This window comes from Streptopelia decaocto (assembly GCF_964273445.1).
Source record: "Streptopelia decaocto genome assembly, chromosome: 12".
Lineage (NCBI taxonomy): Eukaryota > Metazoa > Chordata > Aves > Columbiformes > Columbidae > Streptopelia > Streptopelia decaocto.
Genome location: NC_138667.1, coordinates 2,740,792 through 2,767,280, shown reverse-complemented (window position 1 = coordinate 2,767,280; position 26,489 = coordinate 2,740,792). Strand labels below are relative to the sequence as shown.

At 44.5% G+C, this 26,489-nt stretch overlaps 1 protein-coding gene across 3 annotated transcripts; it reads right to left on the bottom strand.

The window, feature by feature from the left end:
• Window positions 1-1,182: 1,182 nt before the first annotated feature.
• CREBRF (CREB3 regulatory factor) lies at window positions 1,183-26,368 on the bottom strand. Of its 3 annotated transcripts, XM_082063772.1 has the most exons (10): window positions 26,269-26,368; window positions 17,572-17,749; window positions 16,512-16,637; window positions 14,586-15,669; window positions 13,978-14,079; window positions 10,204-10,398; window positions 8,195-8,384; window positions 7,677-7,750; window positions 7,152-7,274; window positions 1,183-6,917 (listed from the first exon to the last, which is right to left on the bottom strand). In XM_082063772.1, exons 2-10 carry the CDS (start codon window positions 17,578-17,580, stop codon window positions 6,802-6,804), a joined length of 2,019 nt encoding a protein of 672 aa, XP_081919898.1. In that variant the 5' UTR covers window positions 17,581-17,749; window positions 26,269-26,368; the 3' UTR covers window positions 1,183-6,801. The 3 variants fall into 3 exon arrangements, with proteins under 3 accessions (XP_081919898.1, XP_081919899.1, XP_081919900.1); XM_082063773.1 differs by lacking the exon at window positions 13,978-14,079; XM_082063774.1 differs by lacking the exons at window positions 1,183-6,917; window positions 7,677-7,750 and having other exon boundaries at window positions 7,188-7,274.
• Between the last annotated feature and the right edge of the window lie 121 nt (window positions 26,369-26,489).

Below are 26,489 nucleotides of genomic sequence, written 5' to 3'. Positions count from 1 at the left end.
TGACAATCAATGATAAGGGGCAATAGGTACAAACTGGAACACAGGAGGTTCCATTTAAATACGAGAAGAAACTTGTTGGGGTGAGGGTGGCAGAGCCTGGCCCAGGCTGCCCAGGGGGTTGTGGAGTCTCCTTCTGTGCAGACATTCCAACCCCCTGGACACCTTCCTGTGTAACCTCAGCTGGGTGTTCCTGCTCCATGGGGGGATTGCACTGGATGAGCTTTCCAGGGCCCTTCAACCCCTGACACTCCGGGATTCTGTGACAAAGCCCTTGCTTGTATCACCCTAATCCCGGTGCAGATTCCCTCCCCTGCTCCCCATCGGCTGGTTCTGCGGGGTTTACAGACCACCCAACCCTGCCTCAGTTTACCTGTCTCATTCATCCAATTCTAACAACTCCCTCCCCTTATTGATCTATTTATGATACAGATTCCTGGCTCTTTGGCTACCCTTCCCCCTAGATTAACTTTTTAAATATAGGAATCAGTTTGCCTTCCTGGGTTAGTTCGAAGAGACTTTGTTTTACATTAAGGATTCACAGCCTGGTGTCTTTCAGTCCTTCCCCTGCACTGGGGTCAGGTGCTGGGTCCCCAGTTTGTACAAACAACGTTCCTCCTTCAATGGGTCCTCACGGTCTCACACCCAACAGACCTGCCGAGGGTTCTGGGGGGACAGGCCTGGGCCATGGGGCCATTGACCCCCAGCAGCTGCAGGATGTGTCAGCGCGAGGGGCTGGGGGACAACGGGAGGGACCTGAGGGACCTTCCCAACCTGAGAGGCAACACCACGGCCCTTGGGCTTCCCCAGGGGCTGATGCCACGTCCTCCCGCTCACACCAACCCCGGCTGGACAAAGCCAGCGGGTGCTGGAGCCCATTTCCACGGCCACTGCACAAAGGCGAAGCACCTGCTGGGTCACAGCCCAGGTTCTCCTGCTGGTCGCTCCATGCAAAGTGGGAACAAGTCGTCCCCTCCGCAAGCTCTGAGCCCTTCCAAAGGACACTTGCCAGTGATACCAGGAGACCGAGGGCACTTACTTGCAGGGAGCACACACCGTTCTCCATCACTCCACACATACAATGATTAGAGATGGTCTTTCCTCCACAATTTTTATTTTAAATTACAAAGGATGTTGCATACATTGATGAATTTGTATCTGGACAGAAGTGCTAGAGATCGAGGGTGACAGAGTAAACAAAGTCAATAGTTTAATTGTGCCTCTTTTTGAAAAAAATAAAAACTGCACAACTATTAACCAACATTAAACATCGCAACTCTTAACACATCATGCTTGTAACAAGGTACATTTTCTAACAGAGACGAGACTTTCAGTAAGTTTTTCTGAGCTCCAGTTGGAAGTTGATTACAGAGTATCCAGGACAGCATTACAATGGTGACCCCGAGCGCGGGCAGCACACGATGCCATGTTTGCTTTAAAATGCCTTTTGAAAATACGTTCTCCACCACCTACACCCGCATGTGCCATCAGCCTTAAGAGTTCACTCAACCACAAGTACCGAGCATTCAGTTTGATTTCACATAATATTCTGGGAGATGATCCAAATCAGAATGTAATTCTTATCCATAAGAAAGATTAATAAAATTAAGTGCAACTACTAGATCTGTTTCTTAATCAGAAATATTGACAGGGTGGAGTGTGCTTTTGCCACTACCAAATCTGAGCCAGAAGTTTTCCTTAGCCAGTTCTCACCCAAATTTGACTTAAGAGATGCACAACTACAAAATATTCTTAAGAAAAACTCTCAACACTGATGTCATCTAAAAAATCTGGAGTTTTTAATTTTTAAATGAGGGGGGGGAAAAAAAGCGTGGCTTAAAATAGCTCTGGCTCTGCTTTTAGCTCCACAGCTCATTAGAAAGACAATAAATGCATAGTCACTATTTGCTCTTGTGGAAGTTCATGAGTGTCTAAGAGGCTGAGGATTATAATTCAGTGCACACACATCTTGTCATGCTAGAAGCATTGAGGGGAAAACCACGGCATATCGTGAAATGGAAATCGTAGCAAGATAGAGACGTTTTTGTATGCTGCAAAGAATATATAACCTAGAAGTGCCATTTTTCGTTAATGACATTTAAGAATCCCAATTTGTATTGGGAGATACTCAAGAGTGGTGTTTTCTCAACAGACTAATGCCCTTAATACAGTTACAAGAAGAATCGGCCACGGCAGCTGTAACTGTTTGAAATGTACTTCACGCGATCCCTGGGTAAAGAGGCCGAAGGAGCCAAGAGCACATCTAGCAGCACACTCGACCAGGTGATTCCAACTGAAGCCTCCGACTTAGAGAGAAAATAAACCCATGATTAGGTGTACGCTTGAAATCCAGGTCGCAAGGCCAAACACAGATCCTGACATTCACGGTACATAATCGGGTTCTGCCTCCACAGAATTTCAGGAAGACTTGCAAGCAGGTTTGAGGAACAGAATCGCATTTGCTATTTCTGCTGAAGGCAACTTGTATACAACCCTCTGAAATTCTCCTGAAGAAGCCTTTCGGAGCTTTAAAAAAATAGCTTTGTTTAAATGATTTATGGAAAAGCACATCCAGTCTTTGTGTTTTGTGAACAACAAACTGCTTTATTAATGAAGGCAAATATCAGATGAATACCGGGGGAGGGATCTTTTTTAAAAAATAAAACTGACAGCACTGTATTTCGGAAGCGTTTGGTTGCTCTTGGGTTGGTTAAAAGACCCTTCATCCATTTTAGGGGTTGGTTGGTTTAACAAAAACCCCCAACTTTTTCCTGGCCCTCTTAGTATGGAAAGAAGTCTGTCTATAAAGCATTAGAACTGACCACAGCTGAGCCCGACTCTCACATCAGCTTTACAGCAATGCAACTTCATCAAATCACAATGATTTCAACTGGTGTAGTAAGAAAATCCAGCCTATCCACACATAAACGCAGCTTTAGGAGTAAGTCTCATCCGAAAAAAAAAGTACTCACCAAGTATCAGTAAATGTGTTCAATAAACCATAAAAGGAAGCGTTAGCAAAAGGGGTCGAGGGCTAAAAAACACCCTTCACGAGCACCCCCACATTTTGCAAGGCCATTCAAAAACTGGTCTTCCGTATAAATACAAAAGGACTATTGAGAGAAACTGAAATCAGACCTATCCAGAACTTCCTTCAGGATGCTTTTATCAGCTCCGATTCCATTTCAGGGGGGTTGGGTTTGAAGAGCGGAGAGGGAACGAGAAACATTGAGTTCTAGATGTACAAGTAAGGCACAATATAAAGCCACATCATCATCATCATCTGTCATGAGGGAAGGAGGAGAGGACGAGAATCATACATGGTACAGGAGAACGAGCAGCCCATCGATTCCAAGGTGGCACCTACGGTCAGACTGACGAGATCTCGACAAGAGCAGGTACGACAGCACGAGTTTAATGTGGAACAAACCCCGGAGAATCCAGTGTATCAGAAAAAGGAAGAGCTTGCGTTTGGATTAAATCAAAAACATGTAGAATTGGTTTTGGATATAGGATTAAAAGTGAATATTCACAATGCCTACACTCAAAAACAAACAAACAAAAAATCCAGGACTTCAGTAAGATCCACATACCATGTATGAACACTGAAAATCTTTAGAAAATGCTCTTCTCTAAAGATCCTCCAAAAACGCATGCCACAAATGCCAAAAAACAGAACATGTACATTTGTTGGTTTTATATCCTTATAAGATTTTTGTTTGTGATAAGTATACACTAAATGTATATATTTTAATGACACTAGAGGAAGCAGATTGTTACTGGCATTAAAGTACAACCATTTCTAGACGGTTTAAATGCCACAGAGTCCCCTGGTTAAAATGTAAAGCTGCACAGCTTGCCTATGTCACCTTTATGATAAAGTTAAACCAGCAAAAGGTCTTATCTTTACTCTACATTTTACTGCCAGGTTTTATTTATCTCAAGTATCGCTGCAGCATTCTGACCAGCCCAGAGTTAGCAGCAAGTGGCAGGAATCATATAAAACGCAGTTGTTTTTTTTCTTTTCTTTTTAAACAAAGTGCTTTTCTAAGATATACATACATATAAATAGGTACAAAATAAAGTGTCAACATTAAAAAGCTCAACTATTTAAAAGCTTTAACTTAATACATAGAAAACACTGAAATGCAAGGGTACGGAATTCACTAGAGAGTCAAAGGCTACTTTGAAATGCTAGACCAAAATCATATTCTGGTTTTCAGACAAAAATAAAGAGCTATAAAGTTACATTTGCCCAGCATTTCTGAGCAGTAAAAAAGGGGGATTTTTAATACCTTGTCAGTTTCATTTGTCACAAAGGTCTCTACCTGATTGCGAAACTGCTCTCCTAACGTTTAGGAAACGCTGCCCCGGATCCGGCGGAAGGACCTCTGGGACCTGAGCAGCGCGTTGACATCGGAAAGGAACAACGAGCATTGAAATCTGGGTACAGACACGGGCTCCGCGTCACAAGAGACATTCTCTGTCGGGGTCTTACGGGCCAGATGCGCCTCCCGTAGCACTGCGGCACGGTCGGGAATTCCGGCAGGAACACATCTGCGCCAGCGCGGAAAGCAGCAAACCCTCACCTCACCCTAACCACACCACCTGCAACAGAACACCCGCATTCCACTCAGATTTTTGCAGGTCTTAAGCGGATTTGCGAAGTTTCGCCTAAATTGCCCTGGGTGCTTGTTCAGTCTCCTGGAGGAAACACTCTCTGCTCAGCTCAGTAGTGGTATTTGGGCCTCCTCCTCCCCTTTGCGTCTTCCAAAATGCGGGTGAGTTGCGCACCCCGTGGGCGGCGGGGACACCCCCGCTCTCACCGACTTTATTCCTACTACAGGCTTGGATATAAAAATAAGCTACTTATAAACAAAAAGGAATCACAGTACAAACGAACTCAGACAAACTAGAAATGGAGAGATTTCCCCAAAGGGAGCGGGGAGAAAAGCCTTCATGGACTTTTGCATTTGTTTTTCAGCAGCTACATTTGAAAATATTTGGTATTTCTATTTTCAGTAAACAGTGTTTTGTCATCTTTAAATAGGGAGAGAAAGAACAGGGAGGAAAACGGGGGGGTCCATGAAACCAGAGAATGATCTTGCCTTGAGATAAAGGACTTTCTCATCAAAGGCTAAAGCTTTTCATCTGTAGGTTACACTGACTACAAAGCCAACTCTTATTAGCAGAAGAGCAAATAAGAACTGTGTGTTAATATTCCTCAATCATAGAAACTACTGAGTTAGCAAGAATAAGTCACGTATAAGTCTGAAGAAGCTAGTTTCCAAATACCTGTACAAAAATATAAAAGTCTATAAATTTTTTTTGTTGTTTTGTTTGAAGCCTGTGCTGATCCTCGGAAACATCACATGCATAATAATACATCGACTGGAAAAGTGGCAACTAAGGAATTAGATATTTGTAGCTCTTTTTTCTCTTTACATATATACACATTACAATAAAAATAACTTTATTTTGGTTGTTTGGTGGAAGTATACTACAACAAGCTAAATATCCGCTTCTTTTTAAATTCTCAAAGTTGAAAACTATTTTACCAATAGCTTACTAAAATCCAAATATATTAAAATCTCCTACAGTAAGTGCAGAGAAAAAAGATTCAGAGACGCCGAGACGGCCACCAACTTATCTACCATGGAAGCGAACTACGAGAACAGCAAAACAATATCGTTAGGTATGAATGCTCCTTCTGTAGATAATTGGACCCAAACAAAAAGATTCACAGTTCAGTAAGATCCCTAACCCTGACCTTTAGTTTTTTTTTCTTGTTTTTTTCATTTGTTTTTACATTCAGTACAGTATCATATAAGCTGTGCAAAACTTTACTTAGACTGGCAGTTCGCCATATCAGTTGCATTTGTCTTTGGTACAAAAATAAACAATCGCATTAATGTGCAAGTATTTGTTTTCTTCCGGCCAAAGTACCGAAATTGAGTTTTCTAGAGCCATCTTTTATACAATACATAGACTCTGTGGCATATATCTACATTTTCAACATATTCCTATATACATTCAAAAGTTTTAAGAGCTGGAACAAATACATTAAAACCTATAATCTTACCGTCTATACATCTTGTTTTCTCCCCTCAGGGTTTTCTTCATACAAACTTTACCAGCTTGCACTGATAGCTCTCCCCCCAAAATACAAGGCACAAAGAATAGACTTGTTTTTTTCTCTTGCTTGCACAGACATTTAAATACTATATTAAGCTCAGAAAAATTAAAGTCTTATATGGCACACTAGCTCTAGTGCCACGTGTGCTATGTACAAGTTAACGGTTGCAAAGAAAGATTACTGGTTCTTAGGAACAGAAGAAACTCAAATTATTTATATATATATATATATATAAAACAAAAAAAGAACAAAAAACTCCCTAAATTGACAGCTTTACAAAAAAATGCTTCCTCTTGTTTTACCTGGAGCATAAACCTCTCACAATGTCTGGCATACGCTAAAATGTTTTACTAGCAGAAATGTGGTTTTGCTTCTAAACCAAAAGTGATATATTCTGGTCCTACATAACTTAATTTCACAAAGAATCCTCATCTCTGTATTTAACTTAAAGCAGCTTTGAAACTACCTGCTTTATGCTCCGAAAAATGCTAGTAAGCATTTTAGATCATCATGCTTTGTTTTGTTTTACTACATTATTATTGAAAAGCAATGGAACCTAGTTGTGTTTCCATAATGCTAAACTGACATGCAGACCAGAATGCAATTTACAATGAAGTACTTGACAACACAGGTAGAATCGGAGCGACGAGAAGAGCTGGAGTCGCAACTTAAACTTTGGCGGCGGGGACCCGCAGCCCCACGAGGCCGCCGGTGGGGTCTCCCTCTGCCGTCTTCTCTAGAACTTGATTCACAAACTCTGATGTCTGTCCAGCTACAGGTGGCCCTAAGAACGGGAAGAAAACGTGCTGGAAGTTACTATTCATCGCAGGGGTTTGGACATTCCTATGAGCCGTTCAAAGCAAACGAACGCTCGTTAGTAACCAGCTAAAAGGCACAAAGAACTGACATCATGAAGCGTTTCTTCCATTTCTCTATTCCAGAAATTCTTTGCAATCTAAGGTATCATAGATTACGTGTCTCTCCACAGACATGCAAATACATCGAGATTACTGCTTACCCAGAGTGTCTTTAATAAGTACGTTTAACTTTTGCTCCATGTTGCCTCCTCTATCATCTTTAGGTACCTGCACCCGGTTAACTATTTCTTGTTTAATGGAGTTGATGACAAAGAGTAAATTATCTGCAAAGAAATAAAGCTGGATTAGATTTACAGCACAATGTCCCTGGAGCAAGAGAGATCCACAGTTGTGCACACACAGTTGTCTGTGAGTGTCAAAGGTGTCACATCACACTCACTGTAAAATTAAGATGTAATAGTTTACATCTGTAAACATTTTCAAAACTATTTACATCACACGCACACATGTATGTAATTTACATCTGTAAAATAGCTCAACACTGCAGGTAACCCAATTTACACACAATTTACGGAGCGGACTGGTTTTGGACCAACAAAACTGTTGGGTTTGTACCAACCCTGTTATCTCTATGAACTGCCAGGTGTGCCCCAGGTTACATGATGGTGCAAAACACAGACTTGTCTGAACAAAAGGAAAATTAAGATGTGAAGAGTTGTATTTACCATATTCCGTGTTGAGACCCCAGAGTTTTACTTTATTGGCTTCATACTGGGCTTTCTTTTTTAGTCTACAAGCCCTATAGTAAGAAGAGGGGAAGAATTAGAACACTAATAAAAAATTCCAGAATACTAAGAGCATCTGTCTGTTTGCCACATGAACTTATCAACTAACACTCCCAGAGCTGTGATGTACAAAATCTGTACAAAATCTGTCTGCTCGCTCGCCCTCACCGACAGCACCTGCTACCTATGTCTGCTTACATATCACACTTGTGGGCTTGATCACTGTCTCAATCATTTGCCCTGCAACTAAGGGAGCCGGTTTCCAGTGGAAATACATTATTATCTGGGGAACAGGCCGACTACCCTCCAAAGAGCCAGCTGTCCTGCTTTTTGATAAACTGCTAATTGGCCCGTTGCAAGAACTGCTGCGAAGAAGCTGGATCTCTCAAGGCAAAAATGAGTTATACCTTAATTGTAATCCAAATGTCCTCACCCATGTGGCGTTACCTCACACGTACCTGGAAGCCAACTTGTTCTTTTCTTTTCTTGACCTGGGTCTGGCAGTTAAGGGCAGTTCACTGACTGGCGTGAGGTCGCTGATCACCTTATTCAGCTTCCTCAGTTCGTTACCGATCTGTAGAAGCTTTCTGGGGTTGGGGGTCAGGTCTTCTACATCTGTCCTCCGCGATTTCTTGGCTGTGTATTTTCCTGGTTTAAATATGTAAAAAATTGGGAAGTTACACAATACGTACACAAACCTGCCAAACCCATTCTTAAATACGTATTTTTTGGGTGCAGTTTAAGTTCCTTTGTTCGTTACAAGAGAATGGACTGGAATCGTGTGATCCCTACGGCCTTTCACAATAGAAAGAACATTTCCAGACAAACTGCTTTGGACAATTCATATTATATCCAGATCAGATAAGAGCAAATACTGCTGGCCGGGCTACTGGGTGCAACAGACAGTACACACACAACGGTGCTGAAAAATGTATGTCACAAGTTCAAACCCCGTGGTTTTGCCCCAACTGCAACTTGCCAACTCATACGTTCAGCCAATATATCCTCCTGCACACTCGAGTTGATTAAATTCTTAATTATCTTATTGCTAAAGTTGTGTATTACAGAGCGTCGAGTCCTGGTATTGAAATGATCTTCAGTGATACTGAGCTTAAATGATCCACATAAAGGCTGGCTGACTTCTTTGCTATGTATTTCAAGCTATTTGAGGCCTCATTTTCCTGAGGAAATACACACATTCAAGACAAAACCTTTATTCCTTAAGATCCTCTGCCACTGCTATGTATCTTTTTCCAGATTTCTATTAAAAACTCTGGTTATTACAGACACTTGCATGAAAATGTTAATAAAACTAACAAAACCTGCTCTAAAAATATTTAAGAGAGCTGATCACTTGGCATGATTTACCTGCCGTAGGAGACGACCTTGGTACACGTATGTACATGAAAATAATAACATCTATAGCTTCTGGACGTTCTGTAGCATTTGATACCAGAAATCCCTTGTGTACACACCTGACTTAGAGGTCCCTTGCTCCTCCAAGTGTCTGGTGGGACTGAGTCCTCCAGGCACGTTTGGTTATTTGTTGTTTAACAACAAGTATAGATATAAGCCTTCGTAAGAAGGAGCAGCGATAGGGATTTTAGGTACTGCTATCTCACTACAAGATAAATAAGCACATCAAAACTAAGGAGATTTCAAAAAAAAAAGAAGTTTTCTTCCCTGATTAAAAGCACAAGTAACAACAAAATATTTTGGTTTAACAGAAGGTGAACTGCCGTGTTAAAGACCGTAATTTTCAACTGTAAGGGAACGTTAACGTTATAAGCAGGGAAGGTTGTTTCATTTTCTCCTTCAAAGCCAAACCCAAATGGATCAGTCTACCAAAGTGGTCCTGTGATAACACAAACATTGCTTGTAAGAGCGGTTTGTTCTGGGTGATGTTAGTCATGTGTGTGGCACAGCAAACTGCCCACCAAAAACACGGTTTAGACCAATTGGTTTAAGTTTCTGAGAGGGTATTTAGAAATAAATAGTTTATTTACAGAGAAGTAAATGCTTCACTGTGCTGCATTCATGTAAGCAGGAAAAACAAAGAGACAGTTAGGCCTTATTGCTTGTCCTTGTGCTGTGGTTACCTGGACCTTGGCATCTCAGCTTATTCCTACCGTGAGACTGAACCAACAGCTCTGCGGAGCAAATATCAGACACACGACCCATCCCTTACGGTCACGGTATCACACCGAGAAAATTTCAAGCTCTTGGGGTTTCCACTGAAAGCCCTTGGAACTTAAAATTCTCAATTCATCCACCTTCCTCTGGCAGAAACCACACGGTGGTCACCGTGCAGAACTCTGCTAACCGAGCAACAGACTCCCAGTGTTTCAATAATTTGTTTTCATGGCCAAAACACAACTTCTCAGCAATTGCACATACGGGAGTTTGGCTGCTGAAGGTGTCAGAAAGAAATAGAGACATTAACTTGTGACTAAGAGTCTGTTCTTACCGTGATGGAGACCGTTCTTCTGGTACATGTTACTTGGTAGCGTGTCTCGACTCCACTCGGACGGCCTCAGCATCCTTTCCTGTTGCGACGGTGTCAGCTGCTCGCTGTACTCCCAGAAGTATCTTCGCTTGCCTCTTTTCCGAGAGGATATTGCGGTCATTTCTTTCAAATCCTCCACGGAATCATTTTCATACCCTAAAAGGACGCATTGCATTGTTTATATAATATTGGCAAAACCGTTTCTAGCCCTTTAATGGTGGACCGAGTGTTCGAGTTAAGAGCAAAACTCCAGACAAGGCCTGTGTTACATTATCTAATGGAACTGGCTTTCAACCACTACTGCGTACTTGCGTTAAATCCAGGGACAGACGCTGAGCAGTGAAGGTGCTTCATTAGTTGAAAAGAGACAAATTATTTATGCATTGAAAGCCCCTTTATATTCCCTGACCCCTTCAACCCCCTTGCTCGTCTCCCCCCATCCCACCACTGCAGAGCAGACAGCAGGGGGAGCGTGTTCTTCCATCCTTTGCGGGAACAGAATGCTAACTCACTCCCGCATTTTAGTTCATCTCTAATCAAAAAGCATGGAAAGAGAAGCAGATAATAAAGATGCATCAGCAGAAGCAAAATTATTCAATCATAGACTATTTGGAAGGGACCCAACTAGGACCGCCGAGTCCAACTCCTGTTCTTCCTTAAGTCTGAATACCCTTGGGAAATAAATCAAACCGCCTGTGTCCGTTAAACTGAAGGAAGGGGGCTCTGTTGTCAGGACAATGACCTGAAGTCCATAAGAAAAGACCATCTAAACAGAAAGGACCTGGACACGAGCTGTTCAATCTCCTCCTCACCTCTTCAGTGGGATGAAGAGAAACCATCTCAAGTAAAGCTACACGATATTTTAGAGGTATATTATGGTGCACTCGATGTGATGAACTGTCTGTGAAGTGCATGGAAACTGTAATGCCACTATCCACATTGCAGAAATATTTATACCATAATTATGTAAATACAAACCGCAGGTTTCAAAATCCTACACAGGCTTTAGAAAACAAAGACAACCTATACAAAGGTTAAAAAACCCAAACCACTGCATTGCCTTTCGTACTAAAATTCTATATCCTAACTTACATTTACTTAAAAAAATTACGCATTTCAAAACATCACGTACACTAATGAAGCGTAAAGAAAAGCCAAACACTGAAGGGACTATAAGCTTAACAAGCCCTGACCCCATATGCTTGAGCTCTGCTTCGTCTTTTAACAGTAGCACAAAGAACACTTTCTTATTTTTAGAAGAGCCATTCAATTAGTCTGTTTGCACTTGAAAACACAGTTGAAAGAATGAAACCAAACCTTGTTGCTTTCGTCTGACTCTCACCTCAGAACCCAAAGCATGAACAGGAGTCAGGTGCACAGAGGGATGAAACCAGTTCTAACGTTCTGTTTCTAATCATTTAGTCAACTCATTTACTTTGATTATCTAGTTTATTAAAAAGACAGTATTTAAAAGCTAAATCAAACAATGAAACAGGCTTTATCAAATATTTTTTCTTGTATAGCCAAAATTATTATGACAATTTACATTAAATATTGTTTCAATTACCATAAATATTTTTAACCGTACTTCCATTTTACCCAAACGTTGTTTGACAGAATTATCAAAATATTCTTAAAAAGCCCACTTACTTTCCACTTGAAAAAAACACGTCAAACTACGCAACTCATCATATAGATACGTATAAATTTAGACCAACTTCATGCTAACACAGACTGAAGCCAGCCGACCAAAACAAATCTCTGTAAGAGCTGATGTGGACAGAGGTAAAACAAGGTTAAAATCAAGACTTCCTGTTTGCTTATTTAAACTGTAATTGAGTTAGCAACTTAAATTATGTTGATTTAGTGCATCCTGCCTTGCGGCTCTACCCGAGCCGCTATCGCTTTAGAGTTACACAGAATAATCCAGCGCACAATGTTCTAACCTGGTCTGTAACACACAGGAGCGCGACAAATCGGTTCAGCTTTTCTGCACTGGATTCATCCGCCTTCAATTCTCCTCTCAGCAAATACCACCCAGCGGTCTCACTTTCTTTGGGCCCCTCAGAAATCGGACAGGGTTCTTGCATTCGCCTTTCAAGTCCCTCTCAACAATCTTAGTGCACATTCCTTACTACAGTTTTAGGTCTAAATTTGCCAGGGTTAAATGATGTAAAACAGAGGAGAGGATGGACATGACTTGGGCACCTTAGCACATTAGAAACAAAAATAGCCCCAGCAAAACAGAATCAGAGAAACCCTTCTCTTCACCATTTAACGACACCGACTTCTGTCAAACTCTTTCTGGGTCTTTTTCCCTCAAATCATGGTCCAGGTGCTCAGAAGAGATAAAATGCAGCTTCTTCAAACCATCTCCATGTCTCTACAAGCACTTTCCCCTTTCAGCTATTTCTTCCCCAGTGCTACTGCAAACTGAACCAGTTGTTGCATCTCCCGTTTCTGGAACTTCTTGACTACTTGCTGGGAGAGGCGATTGGTTACAACTATTTCTATCAAATGACATATGTAAAAATACACCAGTAATAGGCAAAAAAAGGTTTACGTGCTAGAAAAGCTTGGGTTGGTAATTCCCATGATAAGTTACCTTTGCAGGGGATCGAAACTGCTAAATCCGTATGGCGGTGCTAACAAGTACATTGCTATTTCTCCAAATTCCTGAAGTTCACAAGCATTTCCTCAGACAACACTAATGCTTTAAGGAAGCATTTCACACATTCCAAAACCAGACATCAAGAGCAGTAAACAAAAGCAAATTGTGTATAAAATACATGAATGGGTCAGCAATAACTAACAATTTTTTGTCCTTTCAGCAAGTTACGTCTTCACTCTCAATTTATCAACTGATCTGGGTTTCAGTCCCATAGGATGTCACATCCTCCTGCACTGTGCCTGTTTTTAGAGCCTTTATCCACAGTATTTACCTTCACTCTAAAGGCAAAAAACCAACACAAAGCACACGAGTGACATAATTAAAATACCTGGAGACACTACCCTCTAATATAATCCAAACGTGTGGTGAAACTTTTAATATCACCATACTCGAGGTGAATGGCTTCACTCGCTTTAAGTTCCAGCAAGCGCATGAGCCAGGTTCCTCAGCTACTGCACAGTGCAGTTGCATTTAGAAGGTGAGAGCGATTGCCTGGCAGTAAAATTGGAACTAACAGCAAATAGTGAATGTAATTTCACCCCCTGAAGCCTCAGCATCTTAATATGACATCTCTTTTCCAAGGTTCCCAGGCTTTCTGTGCAGGTCTCCGTGGGCTGCACAGCTCCGTGCACTGCGGCAATCGGCAGAGCCGTCATTGCTGCTCAGAGCCCCAGAAAACAGAGGGAGATCCATTCCGGAGGAGGAAGAGGTTTTAAAATGCTAATGGAAACGTGTTGTGTACACGCAAAAGTAACATAAAGGGCACAATGTTGAACAAATTCAATGCCAACTCAGGAAATCCATAATTAAATCAGGGAGTTCATTATGACAAACACTGACAAGCTTCAGGGAAGCTGCTGTTTCTAAAAGGCAAAATTTCAGCTGCTTTCTCCCCTGAAGTTCCATATTGCAAATATCTGAATAGCTTAATTCTTATACTCTACTACAAAGCATTTATGAAATGCGAATATTAGAACACTTTCTACAATGAAACTAATATATGGTTACAGTACTGTGCCTTTCCCTTCAGATGGTATTTTTACACAACGTTACCACTTTGTTACCTTCCAGGTGAAGGTTAGTTCTTATTTCTGTTGTCAAGGCTCCATTTCTACATGCAGAAGAGAAGAATTCAGTATCCTTTGAAGACCCACTAAGTGTTACTGCTGAAAACCACCAAGAAATGGTTCTATTAGTTTCAATGGTAGGTTCCGTACCTACAGCAGGACTTAAGTAATTACGAAATTATTTCACTCAGGCTACGATTTCATAGCAGCTATCGAGAGACACAACTCTGGATAAATTCAAAGCAGCAACCTATGCAAGCACTAGAAAGCTCTGCACATCCTATCATCAAGCTACAAAAAAAGAAGGCAACAATTGCAGGCAGTTGCTCTACGACCTTAGGCTACCAGCTTGGTTTCCTGTATTCTCTATTATTATTTTTCTTGCATGATCACTGTTTACGTAGCTTTTCTCGAAACGGAGCAAGAGACCTTGCATAGTTTTCCTTAAATACATTTTGCAAAGCACTTGAAAGAATGTGGGATGAAAGTTCATAATTTAAGATCAGTGTTGTCATTATGAACCATAAAGCATTCAAAGCATTCTTTCCCGCTTGGCGGACAAATCCATTAAACTCCAAGTTAACAAACCCCTACGCTGCTGGTACCTGGTTCTGAGAACGTATCGCTGATGTCGTCATCTTTATCATCCTCATAATCTTCTTCCTCATCGTCGTTTTCAGACAGCTCGTGCTCGCTGCCGAACCCTTCATCGTGGTCCTCGTCTTCAATGTCGTCCTCATCATCCTCATCTTCCTCCGGGTCTCCTTTGGCTGACTGTTCAGCCACACTGTCTGTTACAAAGAGAGAATAGTTGTGCTCTTCTTTCTTCTGGGAAGAATCTGACGCGGAGGTGCTGGCAGACAGGCTGCTCTCGCCCACCACAAGCGCGGGGGCTTCCTGGGGCGGACTGAGGAGCAGCTCTTGAGTCTCTTTAAAAGGCAGAGCAGGAGTTGTACTGTGACTGTGCGGGGATTCCATTCCTTTTCTTTCTTGCCTCTTCGCTACCGCACCACAATAACAGGTGTTTTCCTTTGCTGCATCAGTGTGCGTCTGGCTCAGCACCGGTCTGCTCTGCGGTAAAGGATTGATCTTTACTTTCGCCTTTTTAACGTAGTCTTTACATTCAACATGAATGTTCACCTTTTCGTTATTGTACACGTTGGTCTTCACCACGATCTGTGTACTGGAAGCAGGCTGAGCTGCGAGCCTGCTCGCCTTCTGAACATAGTCCGACAAAGGCGCCTCCGCCTGAACGTTCTTGGAGGAACAGACCGGGGCTGCTGCTCTGGTTGCGATTTTTTTGCCGGGTAACAAAGAATTTAAAGGGTTTTGTTTTACACTGAAGAGCAAATCAGGGTAATAGAGTGAATCAGAAACAGGCTGGGAATCCTCACTGTTAAGCTGAGCCAGTGTTGGTGTTTTGCTTATGACCTCTTCGTCTTGGTATGGGCTTGAAAAGTCATCGAGGCCCAGATAATCCACCTCTTTTGTTCCCCAGATGTCACAGCTGGTTAGTTTAGTGTACTTAGTTAAGTCTTCACAGTAGGTGTCCCACTGCTCCCACTTGGAGGTGAGCGCAGCTTCTTTGTCCAGGATGTCCGTAAAAGACTCTAAGTTCTCAAGGTCTTTGCAGTCCTCCATTGAAAGTAAGTTGTCTCTGGAGCTTTGCTGATAGTCCATTTCTCTGTCCTGTGCATGAGAAGACAAGTTAAAAGTTAATACCAAAAAAAAAAAAAAAAAAAAAAAGCTATCAATCATCTCTGTCCTCTACTACAGTGAGCTTAATTCCAGTGAAGTCGTAACATAGAGAGATACCTCAACTTCCAACTAAAGCATCTTTTGAGGGTCAGACTGAAGTCCAGCTTCTGTGCTCTACCAGCAGATCCTTCTGCTAAAGATACAAGTCAAATGCTGCTGGATTCTTTTTCTCCTACTGCAAGTTCACCTGGTCACCAGGAACTAGACTAGTACCAACACTAATACCAACACCAAAATATGAAAGACATCCCTGGCAAGCTGTTCCAGTCTCTGTGAAGCCAGGTCAATCTCTGCCGTATGCTTAACAGAACATCCTCAAGTTTACCAGTCCCTGGAACACCTCATTTTAACACAATTAACAACTATGAGCTACCTTCCTTTTTGATACAGGAGAAAAAACAAACAAACAAAAAAAGACCACTCATATTAGTAGCTCATGAGTCAACTTTTGTTTTGCTTCCCCTGCATTCACAGCTTGGGTGAAGCAGCGTAAAGCTGCTCTTGCAGAAAACATTGTGAGGAGGAGTCTCAAGCACCATTACATAACGTCAACACAGCTCTATTTGATATCAAGCCTCTCCTGAACGCCAGCTTTAACGAGCATCTATTGAGGGAGCATCATGTTTGCTGGACAAGCATGAACGCTGAATGACATAAGAACATTCATGTTGAATGTTATGTTCTTCCCGCATGGGTAGCTCGCAGTAATGAATAATCTTCTAGCTTTCTTGAACTCCTGAAGTTCTGCACACACACACAGAAGGATGACCTACCAGTTCATACATGAAGTCTGGATCTGAACTGCTTGCCAAGAGATCCGTGCTCATCAGAGTCTGCTCGGAAAACACATGGCTCCGAAAGGCATCCCCGAAAGGAGGGTCCATTCCACTCACACTGGGCTGCAACAAAATTGATACTCACATTTGAAGCATGCAATAAAAAGGCGCATGATTTTCTTCAACAAAACATAAAGACTATTGCCATTTCATCCAAGTCTCTGAGTATGTGCTATACAAGTGTTCGGAAGGTTTTTACCTACATAGATAAGCGTGTCATTTCTCCAAGCGAGAGAATGTTGTAAGAGCAGCTAACATGCAGGTCCTTAATCAAAGGACATATTTGTATGCATCATATAGCTGCAAGAGCATCGCTCATTTGTTCTTTTTTGTTGTTTTGAAATTCTCATGTGTTTGCCAAGTTTAGGGATATGTCAGCATTTGTACAAGAGGAGAGGGAGCACTGGCAAGATCGGTATCAACAGGCACCACATGCTGGCAGGGCCTTCACCCTGACACAAACTGCTTGTACTAAAGCAGCACTGACTGCCTTTAGAACCATTAGAACTCATAAAACTTCCACCTGAGATTTTAACAAGAGCAAAATTTGTTACCACTAACTCAAAAGTGTCATATCCCTCAGGAATGAAATGAAACTTTGCAAAAAACCATGATGCAGGACGACTGGGTGTGAAGGGAATGGGCAGCACGGCTTTCTGCTACATTTCGTTCCAGAGCTCTATTTCTCTTCTGGACACACTTGCCCCGAGGGCTGGGAAGGGAGAAACACTGTGCTGTGTGAATCACTGCAGTAATAAAAGGCTGTTCTCCAGTATCCACCCTCAGCAACTCTGCTGTGTGAACAAATCCAGTACCAAGAGCAGCAGCACAGCTTCCACCACAGACACTGCTGGGGCCCTAAAAACACACATCACTTCATCTTTGCTCCATTCTTCCTGCTGATGCTAATCACATTTGCTCTTAAACTTCCTTTTTTTTTTTTTTTTTTTTTAAATAAGGAAACAAAATTATTCACAGAAGCAAATGAAAGGCTTACCTGAGGCATTTCCAAGCCCAGATTACCCAAATCCAATTCCAAACTTCTTTTTTTATTCACTTGTAGATTCCTTTCCAGCTTTACTTCAGTCTCAGTGAGTTTACACAATCCATGCAATTAAATTGTTCCTTAGGACAGCTTCAGTTCACCCTGCTGTAGCTCTTCTGTTCGTAGACTTCTGTGTAGAATAAACACAGCAAATCCCCAAGGAGGTAAGTCATCCTTCATCAGAAAGGTAGCGCTTAAAAAACAGCCAAAGAGAAGCAAAGGCAAAAATTTCCCCTGAGAAATGATTATTCCTCATGCTGGAATGTACAGTAATTTTCTTCCTCTGCCGTCTTTCGTCGGATGAAAAGCCACAGATGCTACAGAACAGAGTTCCTGCAAAAACCTCTCCAGCTGAGCTACATTTTGCTGCCTTTTTTCCTCACTACCAAGACCACGAGCTCTACAGACATATGAAAGGCCGGCCTAATTGGAAATAATTACCAGCATACTGCCGGGTACACAAGAGAGAAACAGTCTTTATGACTAATAAAACAGAGCCAATAAATTCTAAAAATGTCTCAGGCAAATGTCTCAAAATACTCCTTTTGGAACAGGCAGCGGTGCAGATTCAGCGGTATCTCCTCCTTTTCTTAAGAGTTTAATCCATCCAGCTTCAGATCAGATTATATCCATCACTCACATAGCAGCATCTAGTGGCAGTGGGATCACCACACGCGGGCTCAGCCTTCCCCATCAGAACTCCTTAAAAACTGGGCCAAACTCAGCGTTGCCTGATTGAATATCCTCTCTATTAATTGCGAATAAGGAACACATAGGAATTGGTCCAATTTAACTACTAGCAATTTTACCAGTTTAGTAGTTTTTATAGACCCACTGCTATTTCATACCTGTACCTAAAGACTTTTCCGAGCCTCATATCCCGCTTAATCCTGCTTTTTTAACAATGGAAGGAAAACTGAACTGTGGAAAAGCACCTCAGCACAAACACTGTTAACTAAAAGTATGATAGAAGACTCATAAAATAAGTAACAGGAATTAAAAAAAGAAAAATTTTATATCAAAAACAAGAATAAAAATATCACCCATGGTATCAAGCCTTAGTATCTGATGTAACTCCATGGTGTTCAAGGATGCTGCTTTCCTACTCTCTTGCTTGTCTACAAGATCCCTGCCCTTAAATAAAAAGTGGCTTTAACAAAGCAGCAGCATGAGAGAAGCATATTAAAAAAACCCCAAGTTAAAATGCATTTGTTTCTTTGAGCAGAGCTCTTCACTCAAGCATTGCTAAGTCAGACTTTGGTGCAATCTGCTCAGACTATGTTTATTCTCTTGTTTTGAACAACAAATGGTGAAGTGAAGTGTTCTCCTCCAGCACGGGACAGCAGTCCTGCCATTATTCCGACTTTCAGACACTGTCTCAGTTATTTTGTTGTACTCGGCATACAAACTATCACACTCTGGCAAAAACAGCCACTATGCCAAAAAAAAAGTCTTTAGTTATCAAAACATATTGCTTTTCAAATACTGGCCAGAACAGAAAGAACAACAATGCCGCAAGTTCTCAGTAAAAACCCCTCCCTGCCAAGGTGAGCGGTGCCTCCTGGGGCCCTGGGACCAACAACACATGGTTCCTTCTGGAGAATTTTCTTCCTGCTCTACAGCTTCCAGGGAACTCTTTTTACTCATCTCTAAGCGATGTTTAGTTTGTGTCTCACAGCCACACGGGCCGCTCTGCCCATGGCACAAACGAATAATTCACTTTTCAACCTGGTCCAATAGATTAGGAGAAAGGGCCTGTTCTTTAACAGAAATAAAGGATGTTCTCATACGTGAAGAAAGAGGTGAGAACGCTATCACCTCTAATACCAACCTACACCTGACTAGTACCTGACGTTCCTTCCATACAGAGTGGCAGAGCCTGGTGCCTTTTTTAACAGAACATCAGATTAATACCTTGATGGCAGCACCAGAACACCAGCTGTGTTCACAGGGAGACCGTCAGCATCGGGCCTCTGCATGATATCAGGGAGAGAGAAAGGAGATATTCACGTTTACTGCTTATTGACCGGGTATTCTTTGTTATGTTTTTGCTAGAACACGTATGTCAAGCCATTCCACCATGTTTCATACTCAACTAGAAAGGGAAAAGGTGAAACTCCATCTGTGCTGACCCTGATTTCAGTAACGACTGATGCTTCACCAGGTGAAGGAGCTTTTGGATCATTTACAAATCCTCGAAACAGCATTAAATGTTCAAAATACTTTCACTATCTCAAAGACCAGAGCGATCTTTAAGCTATAAACTTACAGCACCATTTAAGAACGAGAGTGTCTGTCCTCCCAAGTCATGGCAGTATATCAGCTAATCTGATTGTTCCTGTAATTCTCTTTATATTTCACTCTTGACGTTTTATAATATTAAGATTTAAATGTGATTTGAATCCCATTAGGATCTATTCAAGCTGTCTGAGGGAGCTGCACGCTCCCAACAAAGCAGACCCACTGCCAACGGCTTTCAGAATTTCCCAGAATCATCAAGATCTTCATTAAAAGACTCCCGGTGTTGACACCGAACTATTGATACCTTTCAGGAACTATTCCATTAAGATGTATAGGAGAATTCAGCAACACATATGGAAGCGGAGATATAAAATCTGCAATCATTGTAAATCAAAGTATCTCAATAGACCACAGCTGAAGTCCCATTTGTGCAGAATTGATCGTTATTGGCACTTTCAGCCCAAGACTGCATTGGAATAGAATAGTCCAGTTGTTACCTATAAAGAACGCAGATTTGAGATCTGTGGCAGAGCGCAATTGCAGCAGCGTAAGAACTACCAAAAGATAAATACAGCAGGAATTTCCACTTCAGGACCATTTTCATTAATGCCTTAACATCAGCCCTTCCCAACCGCAGAGACACAGAGTGGAAATCCCGCGTTTGCTCCAGAGCAGCTCGAGCGCAGGCGGAATCCAGAGCCCACGGCCCCGGGGAGGGTGACACCACTGCTCCTTTTGGCACAGCCCGCGCTTAAATCAGATTAAGGTGATTAAAGAGCCGGTCCCTGAGCTGGTTCCGTGTCTGCAGATTCTTGAGTCGCATCAGTGGTCCCGGGAGAAGGTTCACTCGTTCCTCTGGGTAGGAGGAGTGGAAAGACATCTCAGGAACTTTTGTGTTCATCTAACATTTAAGAAATTGGGGTATTGATGGAGGAGTGCATATGTATACAGGTTAAATTCCCCACCTGTCATCAATAAGTAACCAAAATCTGTTCTGTAGAGTTAATAATTCATTAACCTAATGTCAGATCCTAATAAAAATCCTCTGCATTTATATGTACTTCTTGAAAATGCACATTTATAGTGGTCCCAAGATACCCAGGACAACTGAAGTTCAACCAATCTCATGGCAGGCTTATTCCACGACACTTATTCCATGACATTACTGATGCAGCAGCCCTTTGAAACCGGCAGTCGGCAGGACCTCAACTCAAAACATGTAGCACTAGTGAGATACCTGGCAGTTACCAGGCACCTGCCACATCCCTGAAGCAGTCAAACACCCTTCTGCAACAACATATTACCTCCAAAGAAGCCCTCGTAACAAAATAAACCTGAACCACCAGCTTCAGCTTGACAAGTCTGCAAGTTTTCCTCAGGTACCTGGGTGAATCACTGGCACTGCAGCTCTAGCTAAAGTTGCTATTTCTGTCTTGGTTCAGATGTGTGTTTTGTACCATTTGAAAAGCAGGCAGAGTCGCTACACCGCGGTGCTGGTCGTACGGTGCTTATTAGCACAGCAGCTGAACGCCTGGTAGAAACACATTACACGAACAATTACACTTTTCACGCTGCTGACTGCATCATAGGGCGGTTTGTCAAAGTTAGCTTTGATGCAGATAAAAAAAATAGCACGTCACAAGAGCCTGTGAATACTAAACTTACAAACTCAGGCTAAAACATGCAAAATGCCGAGCTCTGAATTTCAGAGAAAGCACAAAACCGATGCCACGTATTTTAAAAGAACCATTATGTGCTGAGCAGCGTTTGCTGTATCTGGACATTTTATGAAGTACGACTGTTAGAGATGCAAGAAGTTCTTCCGCGCTTCTCTTAAAACTTTTTTCCTTCCACAGTTCGTGTCAATTTGCTTCCCATACCAGAACTTACTCTGCTCACTGTGATCTTCAAGAGCAGACCATATTTTTCTGGTTTGTTTCTGAATGTAGTGGGGGTTCGTTGTTGTTTTGGTTTGGTTTACTTCCTATGTGATTCTTCACTTACTAGCCAGACTTGAAATAATTATTTTACTTTCCTCCATCAACACAAAGACACAACATTTTCTCTTCTGTTTTTGTGTTTTTTCGTAGCGGGTGAGCAAAAACACTCTTGTAAAAGGTCTCGGTGCTCTCCCGCAGCCTCATTCACCTGCTCATCCCAAGCAGCCAAGTCCCTCTGCTGTCTCTGCGATGTATTTGTATTCAAATGCCAGCACAAGCATCTAAGACATGACGCCCTTCACTTTATCCTGGAAAGCAAAGAGCAGCTCCTAAGACACCCAGATCCTCCGTTTGATGGAGCTTTGCCATTTTAAAGAACTAAAGACACAAAGACTGTTTCCACTTCTTTTAAGCCTCTTCCCATCAGTAGACGAAAGCTGTCGTTTCGCCGTCTTGGTTCCTTTTCCCCTGCTGACCTTCCCTTCCCAATATTATTTTCCTAACCCCGCGTGCCCGCAGCGGACAGACCTCACGTTCTGGAAGCGGCAGCACTGAACAGCAGCTCTGGTCACACACGCAGCAGCCCAGGTGAAAGAGCTGATGAACCACCAAAAAGAACACGGCGCCACGTTCTCTGAGTGAATACCCCCCATGTTAACGCCAGACACCCAACTTCGGAGCGGAATTTCACTCCAGCACAACCACGGGAGCAAATAGAGAGATGCCAGTAACTGATCATAGCGCAAGATGCAGAAAATAAGTGGTTTAACTAACAACGTATTGCACCTACGTATTATATAGCAGCTATGACCAGAGTAATATATTCATATGAGATGCGCTAGCTTTTCTGTACATTTTGGAACAAAGACTTAGATATTATTATTATTTTAGCGCGAAGAGCAGGACGTGCAGCATGTTAAACTTATTAGAACTGTATTAACACACTTTGATTCATTAAAAAAAGTTTTTATAGCTAAAATATGAATTGCATAAACCTTTATTAAAATACCACTGCGGAGCCAGGAGAGTTGTTTACACAAGAGACTCAGCACTAAGACTAACATTCATTTCTTTTTCAGCCAGAGATTTCCCCCGGAGCCAAGCGTGGCCAAAGCAAAGACGCAAAACAAAAGCAAAACTAGACAACAATTTCGCTCACAATCTCCAGCAACATTCTACATCCCTACATGACAGTTCGTTTTGTAGATTCTTTTTTTCTGACAGTGCAAAATCTTCCAGGACAAGAAAAAAAATGTATAGTTCCCTGAAAAAACCTCTTCTGATGAAAGGAATGGTACAATCTAGTCTGCTCTTCATACTGAAGAATTATGTTTTGTTATACTTTGGTTACAAATGGGTTATCGGTATAGCACACTTCAAATCCAACAACAAATCAGAAAGACACATTAGTCAAAACAGTCCAAAAAATAACAAAATGCACAAACAAAACCAAAATGAATTTTAAAAATATATAATACTATAATCAGGGACATTATTATAGCAACGTCTAAACCTTAAAATCTACAATTTCCAGACAACTTTTGGCTTGACTTTCAATCCAATGCCATCTTTCAGGCACTTCTTATGAAGTGCCAAATATCCTTATCAAACTTCTATTTTAAAACATCATTTAATTAATCTCCACGAACCACAGCATGGACATGCAAGCCACGGAAATCTAAACTATCGTGTTCCCTTGTTTATACCCCACGACCAGTCTATTAGTCAGACAAAAACTTCTACTTAATCCAAATTAATTCCTGCTAACACTTAAGGGACTTCAAACAGTTCTTTTGCCTCTCTCATTAAAAAATGAAACAAACTATGGCAAGGATGTGCAATGGTTTGATGCCTCTGCTACAGATTTCTCTGTTAACACTCGCATCAAACACAGAATAATTCTTCCTTTGCTCAGGTAAACTACTGGCTGCAAAGGTCTCTGAGATATAATATCTCACCTCTAAGAAGTAACATCACTGAGCATTGATACTTCTACAAGAAACCTTTCCTGATAAAACATTCACTCAAAATATTTGTTACAGAAATTCTGACTTCGCATTTAAGTTGCCAACACGAAAAATCAATCAAGTTTCTAAAACACCTGTTTCAGTCCCTCTATAATTCTTATGAAAACATGTGTGTAATAATAATAATAATGATAATAATAATAATAAACCCTCCCCACAAGGATACTTAGAAGCACTTGGTTAAGCAACCTTAAGCCAAGGGGTAACCAGCCTTTTTATCAACATCTTTAAAACATTTTAAAGTGTTTGAAAGACTATATCAGAATCTGATTCCGTTCTGCAGGTTATATATTGCATTATTCCAACAAGCTACCCTCAAGTGGCAACGACATATATATAACGCTTACTTTAAATTAGAAGTTAACATTTCAGCTGGCACAGCTGAGTGACTGAAAACTGTTGAGCCTGTTACTTAGAGAAACCTGAAAAAGAGAGCGTGTGTTTTATACCGGAGCGTGACACAGTGAATCCTGTTCATTAGATGATCTCTGGTATCTGAGCAGCTGCGGGAGGCGATGCCCTGGGCAGCCCCGGCCTGGCCGGGCTGTGGGGTTCGGATAAACCCCGGAACACCGCGGGCACCCGTGCGGAGCAGAGCGCCCGAGGCCGCCGGGACGGGGCGGAATTACGGTTCGGGCTTCGGTCCTTAGTAACATGAGGGGCCAACGGCCGCCGCGCCAGCGCTGCCGCCCCACACCCGGGGAGGAGCCGCCGCACGCCACAAACGCGCCCGGGGCAGCTCCTGAGGCGGCCCGGGGGAGTTTGCGGAGTTTTATAAGAGAAGTCTGTGGGAACTGGCTCACGGGGAGAGGCGGGAACGCGCCCCGTCCGCTCCTCGGAGCGGGAACACCTGTGTGCGGGCAGCGCCTTCCCCCCGCTGCGCCCGGGCTGACGGGCGGGCAGCGAGAGACGCCCCGAGGCAAAGCGCTGCGGGGGGCCGGGGCCGCGGGCGCCCCCCGCAGCCAGCGGCGCTGCCCCAGCCCCCGGCCCTCCCGGCGGGGCAGCCCCGGCCCGCACCGCGCCCCCGCCCCTGACCCACTAACACACCTCCCAGCCAACATGGCCGCCCCGCCAGCCAGCGCGGAGCGCAGCCTAGCCCGGCCGCCACCGCTCCGCCCCGCCCTCCCCGCCCGCTCACTGGCTCGCTCCTCAGCCACGCACGCTGCCATTGGCCGACGCCCACGCCGCTCACCCGCCCAGCGGCCCTTTCAGCTAGGGTGAGGCGACATGTAAACAAACCCCCTTCCGCCGCTCCGGAGGGGACCGGCCGCATCCCCGGGGCCCCCCGACCGGACTCGAGCCGTGTCCGCCCGCCCGCGGGACACCGGGAGCCCGCGTCAGCCCCCCCCGGGCCCCGGTGTGGCCGAAAGGGCGCGGAGGGCTCCCCTGCCCCCCGGGAGGCAGCCCCCGCCCTGCGGCCCCCGCGAGGGCTGGGGGCGGCCGGCGCGGCCCCCCCGGAGCGCACACCCCCCGCTGCCCGGGACAAGCCCGTTCCCAAGCAGCCGGGGCCGCCTCTCGCTGTTCACCGGTGAAGCCCACGTCCCCCCGCCTCAGTTACATAAAACGCCGTGCCGGAGCGCGGAAGGTCCCTCCCGCCGCCCTGCCCGGCCACACACACACTGCCCGCCGGCCCGGGACCCCTCTCCGCCTCCCCTGGCCCCGCAGCCTTCCCTACGGAGCGGAGCCGCCCGGCCGGACACCGGCACGCCCCAGGCAGAGAAATCCCGCACCCCAAGGGGCACCCCCGACCGTCCCGAGCGTTCCAACAGGTCGAAGGCGGAGGAGGCGGCTACGAGCCTAAAAAGCAACAGACAGAACTGCCGAGCCCTTCTGCCCCCGAGCGCAGCGGCGCCGCGGAGCCGGGCAGCCCCTCCACCCCAACAACCAGCACGACCGGGGTTCCCCGGCAGGACGGCACTTTCGTTTCCCCAGCGCTCGCTGCGAGACTCACTCTCCTTGTAACAGCCCGGGCCGCTCCTGCCGGGCGGAGGTTGGAAGGGACGCTGACAACTCGCTGCCGAGCCCGCGCTCGGTCACCCGCGCAGCCCCTCTCCCCGCGCCCTCCAGCCACAGCGCTGCTGCCCCCCCAGCCATCGGGCCCGAACCCTCTGCCCCGGCCGCCGGACACCCCCGCGCACAGCGGCTCTCCCCCGCAGCACCGGCAGCCACACCCCCGAGCCGAGCGAGGGGAGCGGCGTGGCGGGAGCTGGGCACCATCCCCGTGCCCTGCTCCTCGGGAGCCGGGCAGACACACCCCTTCCCGCAGCCCCCTGCCCGCTGCGCAGCTAACACCGCCTCCTCCCCGCCGGGACGCCGGCCGTTCCCCCTCCACAGGGCGGCCCCGCGGCCCCCCGCGCTGCCCTCCCGCCTCCCCGGGGGGGCAGCCACCGGCCGGGCCGCCGCCCCGCTGCGCCGCCGCCGCCCCCGCGGGCCGCACTCACCGGGAGCCGGGGGCTCAGCAGGGGGCGCCGCCCCGCGCGGTCCGGCCCGGACCCTCCATGCGGCTTTGGGGTTTGTTTTGTTTATGTCCCTTCCTGACGGGTTCCCGGAAATCGCGTGACTCGCCCCCCTCACGTGGGAAGGGCGGGCGGGAAGGGAGGGGGGAACCTGCGCCAGCCAATCGCCAACCAGCGTCCCGTCGGCCAATGGGGCGCCGCCCCGG

Coding starts and splice junctions, on each gene's coding strand:
- CREBRF (XM_082063772.1), bottom strand. Junction 14,080..14,585: donor CGATACGTTCTCAGAACCAG/GTACCAGCAGCG, acceptor GGTGGTTTTCAG/CAGTAACACTTAGTGGGTCT. Junction 6,918..7,151: donor ACTTATTAAAGACACTCTGG/GTAAGCAGTAAT, acceptor TCCCGTTCTTAG/GGCCACCTGTAGCTGGACAG.